The 13,030-nt window shown below is 39.8% G+C and overlaps 1 protein-coding gene across 2 annotated transcripts in view; it reads right to left on the reverse strand.

Moving 5' to 3' along the window:
• PLOD2 (procollagen-lysine,2-oxoglutarate 5-dioxygenase 2) overlaps positions 1–13,030 on the reverse strand; it is a 129,053-nt gene that overhangs the window by 25,359 nt on the left and 90,664 nt on the right. For both annotated transcript variants that reach the window (XM_083178005.1, XM_083178003.1), the window contains exon 9: positions 2,038–2,163. In XM_083178005.1, the coding sequence (XP_083034131.1) occupies positions 2,038–2,163 (126 nt within the window). The remainder of the gene's footprint in view (positions 1–2,037; positions 2,164–13,030) is intronic.

The following is a 13,030-nucleotide window of genomic DNA, read 5'->3' on the forward strand; positions in this document are numbered from 1 at the left end:
GACTCTAAGCGGGTGATTCAATCCCAAACACCATGGTCGCAATGTGCTGTTTCTGAACAGCACATTACAGCCAGTAACATCACCAATCCTTCCATCCACCCTGCACAGGAAGACTAGGAATGTTGTTGGTACCATAATGGGGAGCAGAAGCACACCGTAGCATGTCCTAAAGACTCTATGGGACTAATTCAACTATTCACAATGTGTGGCACATAACAGATAACTAAGGGTCTGATGCTGGTTGACTTGGTAAGCAGTGTAAAATCACTGTTTAGTGAGCAACTTAACGCCACCTGCTGGACGAGCGAATGCCCCCCATGCCGCAATCCAAAAATCCCTGCCGCATTATGAATGGAAGTTTGGACAAACATCTATTCACAGGGGAGCGTACGGAGGTGAAATCATTTGATGGTCGCCAACCATTGAATAATTTTTCACCTGTCGTAACTATAAGTTGGTCTTGACTGACCCATATTTGTGCAGTCTGGGTCCGATGACAGGGTATGTGGCTGACGTCCTGTGACATCAACAACCCGCCCCTGGCAGGCATCTGCCCACCTGTGTTCTTATGGGGATACCCAGCATTTACATGGGTATGCCAAGGAAACACGGGGCAAACCCATGTGAAACCGATGTGAAAGCCCTCTGCCTACCTACCTCCATCCCCCCGTACGAATGCCTCTGCGACTGTGCATGAGTCCACACAGTAGCCCTGCACATATGAATATGTGAATATGCGCATGGCGTAAACATAGGTCCCTGGTGCGAATACGCTGGGCACTGAGCAGACCAGAATTAGGCCCTGTCACAGTAACGTTGTTCTATATACTGGGAGGTACGATGTAACAGGGGTGACGTTATGTTGGTTACCTGCGACCATTACCAGCATTCTCACAGCAGTGATAAGGGAGGAGAAGTGATAAGCTGCCTGTACCTCATCACCGGCCAATCAGCTCCTGACTGTTATGATATAGGCTGGGTTTAAAAAGGGACAGTTAGGGGCTGATTGGCTGATGATAAAGTACCAGGAATTTTATCACTTCTCCTCCCTTATCACTGCTTCATTCATCTACCCCTCAGTTCCAACATAACACAGCGACCTTTGCTTTTAATGGTATCGGCCTTCATAATTTTGGCGAAGCAAAAACACCAACACTGGTCTACGGTGGAATTTCCATATGCGGTAATAGTGAAATAGACATAACAATTGACACACAATACATTTTGCTGAAAGAGAAATACATAATGCATTTGCAAGACATAAATGAGCCATTTATAGGATGTGGGCTGCAATAATAATGCTGCTCTAAGCTGGCAGAAAATAAATCCTTGATAATAACAATTGTTCTGCGTCATTGGTATGTTCTGGTTTGTTTATCCTTTTGATATGAACAGTTACAATAATACAATATGGATAGTAAAAGCTAATGGAGCATTAAAAACAAATGCAAAACAGAATGATGTTGTGTTGTTCCATGTGCAGTTAAACATGCGATCGTAAAAAATTTATTCTTGGCGTACGGAAATATTTATTAGGGGTAGACTAATCTTCAAATATATTTACATTGTTGAAAAGGAAACAGGGCTTAGTAATTCTACCAAATAATTACATTACATATGAGAACAATTATTTTCTCGTATATGAAAAAATATATATTGACGAGAATGAACGTTCTGAACAAGAGAACAGAAAATATTAAATATTCATTCTTGAAGGTAAAACCCCCAATTATATTATCAACACATTACTTTGTGCTGTAGAATCAGGCACGGAAAATAATTGTTCTAATGGGAGTTCCAAGAACAAGTCAGTAAACCTGCTTAATGAGATGCCAAGATACATATGTCAATTACATAATAATTGCATTAGTTATAAAACTTACCACAAACTAAAGTATAAGCAACTTCAAGAAAATCTCCCAGGGTTCAAAGCTTGTAATCTAAATATACACAGAGCCAATAGACAGGCATACAGGCTATTCAGACAACATGCTTGTAAGACGATATGGAAAAGCGAATGTGTCTTGCAATACTTACACTATTATGAATAAAGATAGACAGTTTTTCTTTGGGATAATCCAATTCCAACAATCTATTGAAGAACTCTGGCAAGAAAGGAGTTGGCTGTTCAATAAAGACTCCGACTGTTACCATCGGATGGTCCTAAAAATAAGCAGGAATACATTTAAATAAAAGCAGAATAAATATTTATGTTAGTCACGGTCTAAAAATATTTCATTTTTTTTTTTAGTTTGTAGGTTGCTGGTCACTAGTGGAATCTGTCTCTTAAATATTATCCCAAACAAGGTGACCTATTGCTATTAGTCTTTGTGTAACATAATTATTTGTCAAGCAAACACACACACACAAATGCCTAATTGCTAATAACACAATAGCATATATTATATATTATATTTTATATTATAGGGTTGGTTATGATATCCTGGCGGTCAGCATCTGATGGATGGATCCCAGTAGGTATTCTAACTATAACTCACCCCTCCCGCAGTCTAACCCTAACCATCCATGCGCGTGTATCATAGGATAGACAGTGACATTGACAAAAGTCAACATGCACTAGGTCGACATTGATAGAAGGTTCACTTGGAAAATTTAGACACTGATAAAAGATCAATACAAGCAAAACGTTAACATTAGAACAGTTGACACATAAAAAGGCTCAACAAGAGTGTTTGACATTTTTTTGTATCTATAGCAACACCAGAGCACATGGAACCGTAATTACTGTAACGCATACCCTCACATGGCTCAGGTTAGATACCTTGCTCTTCTTTACTAAGCTTAGTGTTTAAACAAATGCAGTGCTTCTACAAGGAAGACACGGTGAGTAAAAACATCGCCCTTCCAAATGTCAGACATAAACACACTCCGAAGTGCCAGGTTTTACAACCTGGCACTTTGTAAATAAAACCCTTTGACTTTTGTATTGAACTCTATGAGCCGTATTCAAATGTTTTAGCACTGGCAGCCACTAGAGTGCACCCAATTGAGCTATTCAAATGTAGCTAACTTAAGGCGCATCCAAATGGTGAACTGAAATAACCCAAAAAAGGCACTTTTTTGTTTGTGCGCTCAAACTGAGCTTATTGTGGTGCACCCAATAGCTTGGTCAGGTATAACCACTATGTGCAGCTAAACCTGTCCTTAAATGGTGCGATTAGCATAAAAAACAATCAATTTCTTCCCTCAACCTCTTATCGCATTAGACAAGAGATCGGGTGTGATGTGACAATTTAATACGGCCCTATGTGTATGATCACAAAGCTGTTTGTATTGTCAAAACAAGGAATTTCTCAATAAAAAAATTTGGAGGTATATTTACTAAAATGCAGGTTGGAGTGGAGATATTTCTCACAATCTGGGCAATATATAGTGGGATGTTGATATAATTACATGCCTTGGCCACCACTCCTTCTTACCACCACATCCTGTCTACCTCTACCCACTTTAGCTGAATGTAATGGAGGTACCAGCCAATCAGCTTCTGTGGTTTTTCAAACACAGCTTGTAATATGGCAGTTAGGAGCTGATTGTCTGTAACTTTATCTTTCTTCAAGGCTTAAGGTGGCCATACATCTACAGATCGATTGTCAGATTGGGCTACTTGGAATAAAATCCTGGTAATCGATGAGAGCAAATGACAGTTGACCATTTGCTTTAAATTGCTGGAAAACTGCCAAAAACTGTTATTCAGATATTACCAGGTTTTTGTTCCAAACAGCCCAATCTGACAATCGATCTGTAGATGTATGGCCACCTATAGTTTATAGACCCTTTCTTTATCCACTTTACCTTTCTTTAAGGTTTAGTATACAGACACTTACGAAGTTTATTGAGGTTACTGACGGACAGTCAAAATAATAATAATCCAATTAATGTTATCCTACAGTCTTCTATTGCTCTTTTTTCTTCTATTTTGAATTGTGTACTCACAACCTGGGACTCCAAAGAAGAAGCACTATATATTTTGAGTATATAATATACATTATTGGGCTTTACAGAAATAAATTGCACCCTCTCTCTTTCTTTCTTGGCAGGAAGATTATCAGCAGATCTTGGCAAAAGAACACATTCCGTATACAGCTGCATTAGTTCTAGGAGCATAAGTACTGGTAAATTGGGCAAGTATGTATTAAAAAGTACTTTAGTAATTATTCTTTTGGAAATCAGTTTCAATTAGAAGCACAATTTATTTTAAAACAACTGCTAAATGCATCCGTAACACTAAAACAGCCAATGGCAGAAAATTATGTATTATTTATGTTCCTCCTTAATTTTCCATGTAAACACATGACTTTCTAGATCTGCCAGTTACAACGTAAGATAGAACATCTGGAGAATTATGAGACTGCGTTTATGTTAGCAACAGTGAATAGTTCTACCAACAGACGTTTTGTTTCCCTCTACATAAATACAAGGCAAACTTATACATCAACTGCATGAATGTCCTCTGTATACAAAGGCTTAGAACTGAAATGTTTAGTTAATCCAGCATAGACCACTCTGATCTCCTCTGCCTGTCTGCACTGAAAGATCCCCAGTACAGTGGCGTATTTATAATGGGTGCACTGTATGCGGAGCACACGGCCCCTGAGTCCCAGGAGGGCCCTCACCGCACACACTGCACCCATTTTTGTAATATTTACTCTCTGAAGTTCAGCGGTGGAAGGAAGAGCACTGCCGAAATCGCCAAAGGCCATTTTTCCAGTGATCTGTGCATGTGCATTGGAGTGTGATCTGCTCAGACTCCACAGCAGCAGCACTGCTAATATCACCAGTGCAATGGGCACCGCACCATTTTTCCGGAGGTTTGCACATGCACAGTAGAGTTTGAGGGCTATAGTGGTCAGACCCTACTGCTCCTGGTGCTGCTCCCGGCAGAGAGGGGGGCCTGGCCGAAGTAAGCTGCACACAGGCCTCCTGCTCTCTAAAGATGCCTCTGGCCCTGTACGATTGACAATTAAGTTGCTGAATTGGTTGCAGCCAAGTGCCACATACCTCATTACTGAATATCACTGTGGTACTCTCCTTGGGAAGCTACAGTATGCACCGATGCCAGCACCTAGTCTACCTTTCAAAACTATTTTGGAACTGGTTTTGTAGAATGGCCTTCAGAGCTGCCATTGTATTTCTCCTGATGTCATCAAAATGCCTTACTTTTTATATTTCCTTTATTTTCCAGAGTAGAAAAAAGTAATTGGGGCTAAGTCTGATGAATAGGGAGGTTCCTTCAACACAGTTATTTAATAACTAGCTAAAACTGTGCTGTGCGAGCAGATGCATTGTTGTGATGCAAGAGACATGAGTTGTTGGCATAAAGATCTGGTTATTTCCGCCTTTTCAGTACTTTCCAGTTTCTGTCGATGTTGCTCTGCTATGCTCCTGACAGTCAGTTGTCAGTTTTCACGAGCACTATGAAGAATGTCTGGAATGGTTTCTTCAATTCCGCTCGATTCTGGTCGCCCTGATCGCTCTACGTTGGTGACCCTTTCTCTTCCATCAGAAATGTTTCACCAACTTGTAAACTACTGTTTTCTTCACTTGCACTAAAAGTTCTCTGTTTTTACTTACACGCTCGCCAAGAAATTTAATGTTCATAGGTTGCTCTAATTCAAGCTCCCACACTTGCGTATTGGCACAACAAAACATACACAGGCAATAATAGACATCACTAAGGAGGAGACTGCCATAGATCAAAAACACCATAGCTGTGAAACTGCCAAAATCATCAAACCATACTGAGGCTTCTGTTCAGTCCAGTGCTGCTAGAGCAAGTACACAGCGGCAAGTTTGCAAATTCAATTGTCAGACTCATATGCCAAAATTAAGAGTAAAGACATCACAATATATGTGTATAGCAAGTCCATCAGTGACAGTAATACACTGAATTAATGAAGAAAGAATACATTAAATGTTTACTTCTAGATCCACTATCTCCATCATATCTTACACAATATTTATATTTGTACAAACTTTTATGGAAGTTAAAAAGAGTAATTTTTTTTTTTACCTGTTTTTGCCCTTGCTACCTTTTTTTTTATACAAATTTAGTGTTTTTGACTACTGGGATCATGACAAACTTCATTAATGTTAAAGGAATTTACAATTCCTATATTATTTACAAAGTTGTTTTTTTTATGGTAAATCCCTTTCCTGTATAGAATCATCCACAATCACCATTTGTCCTAACATGACATACATACGGGGGGGGGGGGAGGTTAATTAGTAATTTACCTTGGCTAAGTGACCCCCACAGGTTTAATTATCCTCAAAAGCCACCACTATCAGGGATTTTTTTTTCACCTGCCCAGAGGCAGACGAGACAAAATTCCCGATAACTGCATATTTTACAGCAGTGATCGGGAAAACATATATATTCAGAAACTCATTTTGGATCGTGTGTGTTTTTCTCTTAAAAAAAAGGTCTGTAATTGAATTGTACCAATAAAATTGGGCAAAATTTTTTTGCCAAAGCCTGTTTTTTTCTCCCAAAAATGTATCAGATACAATTGAATTCCTCCAATATTTGGAATTTTTACACAAAATTCATTAGTGGGATAATTTTTTTTGTGTTTCATTTACTAATATCAGTATAGAAAGAATTCTGGAAAATATTTTTGGGGTGATTAATTTCCTGGATTAAACCCATGTAATTCAATTACTATAAAATGCCCCTTATCTTAAAATGTTATTAAAAGAAAATTATACTGCAGGAAAACCTGATATTTATTAAATTCTATATGAAACCCCTGATTGCTTTTTCTGTGATAAACTGCAGCTCAGAAATGTTGATATATGTCAACCACTGATGTTTAAACCCTCATTTCTTCCGATCATATTATGTTGTTCACTGGTCTCTAACAGGAGAAATCACTACGAACGCCAAGGTTTTTTTTAACCCATTGAGTGCCAACATCTCTGTGAGAGATGTGCAAAATATCCACTTAAAATGCCAGCGTTGCTCACATTTGTTATATAAATATATATATATATATATTTCCTATACAAGGTAAACATTACAGGTCATTATTATGATGAATAAAAATGTTTGCTTGGCAATGTTCACACCTATTGTGACAAATTCACTTGGCACTCAAAGGGTTAAAGGTGCAATCATTTACAAGGCAAAAACATGCCTTGCACACAACTACCCTTTTTAATAAAAAACTCTGGCTAGCATTGCGCCTGGCCGCTGTGCTCACACTGCTTTATATCTAGACCCACTTTTCTTTCTTTTTCGATCTATTTACATTCATCCATGTTCCCAACTCATTACAAAATAATGTTTGTGCATTTTTGTTTTACAAATGATTTTACTTTTTAAGCAGTCATGTCCAAATATTTTGTTACAGTGTTGTTATTTTTGTTCAATTTAAATAAATACAAATCATTAATTATATACAGGGTTGCACATCATGAACTTGCGGGGGCGGGGCCTGTGTAGAGAAGTCACAGCCGGCCACCGCGGCATTGTGGGTAGTGGTGGCCGAGCTGCTATGTGCACACAGGGCCATATGCACTCAAGCCCCTTTCACATTGCAGTTTTAACAAGGCATATTGACAATTTCTAACTGCTTTAAAATGGTACCAGCTGCAATATGAAAACTCCACGATCAATGTACCGGTTACAAAATACCGGTATTTTGAAACGCGTTAAAAGCAGGATCCTACATGTTTCAGAGCCGTTTTTCCTGCAGTCTGAACAGCTCAGAAACGGTATTTACTACAAATGATAACCACACTTGATCCCCGCCCACAAGCAGGAAAAAAAACATTTAAAATGAGATTGTATGGCTTTCTATGGGTGAAACGGGTTGAATCTGAAGGTACAAAAACAGTATTGAAACTTCAATATACCTTTACAACATGCAATATGAAAGGGGTTTAACTGGCTTTTGACCAGTTTTAAGACACGTTTGAAAAACGGGTTGAAAGCAGGTTTTTGCAATGTGAATCCAGCTTAAGCTTCAAAAGTGATAAAACGGAGAGTGATAAACAACCAGCCAATCAGCTCCTGTCTGACATATTCAAACCCGACCTGTGATATGGCAGGTTGGAGCTGATTGGCTGGTTGTTTATGACTCTCCATTGTATCGCTTTTGAAGCTTAGTGCATCTGGCCCACAGACTGGAAGTCAAATTGGGAGCAGGAGAACCAGCAGTCTGGGCTTCCTTGAGGCTGGCCCCTCCCACCACTCTGGGCTCCGTGTATCAGGCCAGCTCTCTTTCTGCTCCTCTGCTTGCGGTGTGCTGCTGCTGAAATGAGCTGGCTTCCTGAAATGAGCAACATAATCGCTGTCAGGTGAGTGCTGAGTGTACTGAGGGAATGGAGGCTGTGTATTGTGTGTGTGAATGTGTATGGGAGGCACTGTGCTGTGTGTGTGTAATATAGTGTGTGTGTACTGGGTGTAATATGGGGGACTGTGTATAATGCATTATGGTGTTGCATGTGGGTGACAGATGACTGTATGGCAATCGGGATCCTAACAGTCAGTATACCGACATCGGAATCCCAACAGTCGGTGCTCCTACAGGGGGGATCCCGACTAAGAGGGGCTATTCTCCCTTGTTGGGGTCCGCGAACCCCATAGAGGTAGAATAGAAACTGTATCGAGTGAAGTGAGCCCCCAAGCCCGCCAGGGGCTTCTTTGCATTCGCCTCCCTGTCGGAGCACTGGCAGTCGGGATTCTGATTTTGGTATACTGACTGTTGAGATCCCGATTGTCGGACAGTCATACCACACTCATTGCTTGCAATGTACTAGGTGTAATTTGGGGGTGGGGGTATAATTTATTATGATGTGTGAAATTTGCTGGGTGTACTAGGTCTAATTTGGGGGGGGGGCTGTGTATAATTTACTATGGTGTTGTGTGAATTGTGCTACGCATACTGGGTGTAATTTGGGGGAGCAGTGTGTTATGCATTATGATGTTGTGTACAATGGGCCTCATTCAGACCTGAAAAATCATTAGCTGGTCGCTCACCATCGAATGATTTTTCTGCTGTTCACTAATAAAAGTCAGTCTAGACTTATGCTTGCAGATCGCGGAAAAGGGGGCGATCACTGATGTCATGTGATGTTAGCCACCCGCCCCAAGCAGGCATGCCTGCATTCTCAGGGGAACAACCAGAATTTTTAAAGGGACGCCCATAAAATGCTGAGCGTCGCCCCTGGCCCTCCCTTCTCTGAGCGAACGGCTGTGCGAGTGTGAACCCCGAACATCAGGGACGGGGACAAATTTGGACCAAAACGGTTGGTGTGTACGGGGTGTAATATGAGGGGGCTGTGTATAATATAGTATGGTGGATTCATTTTTACCTGCCACTGCAGGATACACCCCTGAGTGACAGACACACCCATGGGTGGAGATAGACACGCCCCTTGGGTAGAATGTGATACGCCCCGTCAACAGCGATCCGCGTGATGCCTTAAAGTGCGCTCTATAATCTCAATAAAACTACTTTTCAGAAGTAGGCAAGTATGATTACATATGTTCTATAATCTATTCTAAGTATCCGAGCACAGGAACACAGGAGTTAAAGATAGCTACTCCAGTAGGGAGGGTTTATTGGATATAGAACGAAAAATCAGGCAGAACTCTTATGAGTTTGTGGAACGTCTGACACTGTTTACAGCTGGATGTTATATTGAGTTGGCAGAGCTTAAAATCATACAGATTAGCTATGATATGTATTTGCTTGCATCTTAAGCTTCACTACCCATGTGTTATTCAAGGTATGTATTTTTAGAATTGATTTATTTTGTTTTTTGTTTTTTAGATATTGTAGGGCAAGATGCACTAAGCCTTGAAAATTGATAAAATAGAGAGTGATAAACCCCATATCAGCTGCTACCTTTTTTAAACACAGCCTGTAACATGGCAGTTAGGAGCTGATTGGCTGGCACTTTATCACTCTCTATTTTATAAGATTAGTGCATCTGGCCCATGGTCTGAAAGTGTTCATTTCATTTAATATACATAAATTAATCTGCTTAAAAAAAGCAGCTGTAGATCATGCACAGTATGCCAACAATCACGAGATGCCTCTGTCTTCGGATTCAAGCACAACAATAGTTGAGTAGTTAATAGAGTGGCATCTGCTTATTACGTGTCCAAGTCAGTGACCTGGTATGGATGAGTACTTGATCCTGATGCTTAGAATGCTGGTGGTCATGTGACCAAAACCGGTATCCTGATGCTAAGATTCCCAATAACTGGTTGGTAAGTATGCTAACCCTCTACCTTATCTAACCATGGGCCTGATTCAGCTTAGATCGCAAATGATAAGATGCTCACAGCAGCTTATCATATGCAATCCTTAAGCAATGCAAATTGGTTGACAGTCACAAGGTTGCCAGGGTCTAAAGTTCGACATTGAAAAGTTAGACATGATCCAAAGGTCGACAGTCAAAAGGTCGCAAGGGTCAAAAGGGTAAAAAGGTCGACCGGGTTCAAAGGTCGACATAAAAAAGGTTGACGTGTTTTTAGGGTGTCTATGTCAACAGAGGTCGACATGGACACTGTCTAAGTCTTCTGCTGCGCTCGCCATGCTTCGAGCTCGGTGCCTCACTACACTCGGCACACTATTTTACTCTCCCTCCACGCCCTATTGGATGGTGGGGCATGAAATACTGCCTGTCGGCACATGTTGGCTGAAAACTTAGTAAAAAATTGAATGTCGACCTTTTTCATGTCAACCTTTTCCATGTCATAACTAATACATGCCAGGGTCCTGTAAGGAATTTTTTTTTATGAAGAAAACACATACAAGAATTGACATATATATATATATATATATATATATATATATATATATATATATATATATATATATGTTTGGTTCTATTTTAATATCTCCCTGATTTTAGTTTACAAAATATAGGATTACATTTGTGTCCTGTTGCATTTGTTCCAAGGCTGTGGTCTTAGTTACTGGCCACTGTTTGTCCGTCATCCAAAATTACGCATAAGGTAGCCATTTTTTCCCTTTGTTTACCAAAATGTCATTGTAAACGAGTGTAAAGTAAACCCTCTTTCACACATATAAACAATCTCTAAACATAAAGTCCTGGAGCATATGTGCTCCAAAAACATTCATGTTTTTGCCAGAAGGGATTTCCATTCTATCACGTTAGAATTGTTCATGTATCAATTTATAACTTTATATGAATTTTATGTTATTTTACAAGGTTTGCAATGAACGCGGCACAGCAATAAATGGATAGTTAGATCAATAGATAGATATACGTGTTATGTCTCTAGTAACTTGTGACATGAAAGACACGAAAGTATTACGAAAATGACATTAAAAAGTATAATAAGCAACTTCACTTTTACAGTATATTATAATCCCCAAAACGGTATTATTGGGTATTAAAGTAGAACATCTGTGAAGTTGCATTTCCCACGGATCATACTTTCCACATGTATAATCTGTAAGTCATCATTGTTCTAAACATAAATTTCCCCTTTTGACGTTCCACGTATTACTAATCAGAAATTTACAACCGTTTTGTCTGTCAAAGCTAGGACGGTTGTTTTTATTAAGGATGGATTTGTATAAATTGGAAAGTAGAATTTTATTTGCTGCTGCACCACAAGACTCCTAATACGGAAACTAAAATAATGGTGCTCAACCCAGTGAGAACACTAGGGTTATGTAACGCATTAGAATGAACAAACTCAGGGCCAGATTCAGTAAAGCAAAAAAGCTCTTTGTGTCTGGAACAAACCATGTTGCTATGCAAGCAGAACAAATACATTTATATTGTTTCTCTGCAAGGTAAATACTGTACTGTCTGCTTCTGCATGTAGCTGATAGATGTTAGACAGCTTTGTTTATACACTGCAATTTAGATTTCAGTTTGAACATGCCCCACCCAAATCTAACTCTCTGCACATGTTACAGATGGAGCCAGCCCCATCACTGCCGCTACAATCTGGTGCACGCGCACGGCCACTGCCAGCAAGAGTCTATGGCGCACCACGGCAATTGGAGTGCCGGGGACATACTGAATGAGACTGGCTCCATCTGTACATCTACCCCACCTGCAGTGCAGCATGGTTTTGCCCATTTGTTTGCTTTTTAAAAACAAAAGAATGAGGCCCACTGTTACCAACAGCACATTTGACTTTAGGATAACCACCAACATTTAAAACCAAGGCCACACCTCTTTTAAAAGAAAAATATGTCGGTGTCAGATTGGCATGCTCATGCTCACTGTGGGGTATATAACAATTCTGGACCATTAGGTTGCCCCACAACTACCCTTGCAGAAAAAAACACCCTTGAATTGCCCTGTGCTTCAGGCACCTGTTCACAAGGAAATTTTGGGACATAACTGACCATTTCCTAATGTGTTAATTGTATAAAGACTAATAATAACCTGTAATATTACAGGGTGCAGAGAGAGAGTTGAAATCCATCGGAGTATATTTATATATATTTTTAGAGGATGTCTATGGCAATCACTTATGAAATATATACTATAATTGAATCGTACATATGCTATCAATCATATTTTGCCATTTTATTTGTTCTGGGATATTTTTCTGTTAATTATGTATTATTAATAATTAATTATTAATGTTTTCATTAATTGTCTGACCTGCCCAAAAGGTGCAAAGTAAAACTGGCCATCTGGCACTTCTCGCACATGCAAAAATGGGTGATGGTCAATGAGCCAGTCCATCCTCCCGAAAGCCTGGCCAAACAACTCAGTTGCTCACCCAGCATGCAGTGGTAGGTTCTTCCACAAAGCAATGCATCTATGACTCACAGCACGCCAGGACCAGTGTTTGACTTGAGCATGCAATGGTAAGGGCACATGCGTAGGGGTGTGGACATTCTTCAGAGGGGGTGTGGCCAGCTATCACAGAGGCTTGGCCAATAATTAGAGTTCATGTTATGGGCCCCTTGATAAATATTTAAATCCTACTTGTCCTCGCATGACAGTGTGGTATAACCAGTTAGAGAAATGAGTGGCATTTACAGCAAGATAAATTGAA

Source organism: Crinia signifera, chromosome 3, assembly GCF_055691185.1.
Source record: "Crinia signifera chromosome 3, ASM5569118v1, whole genome shotgun sequence".
Taxonomy (NCBI): Eukaryota; Metazoa; Chordata; class Amphibia; order Anura; family Myobatrachidae; genus Crinia; species Crinia signifera.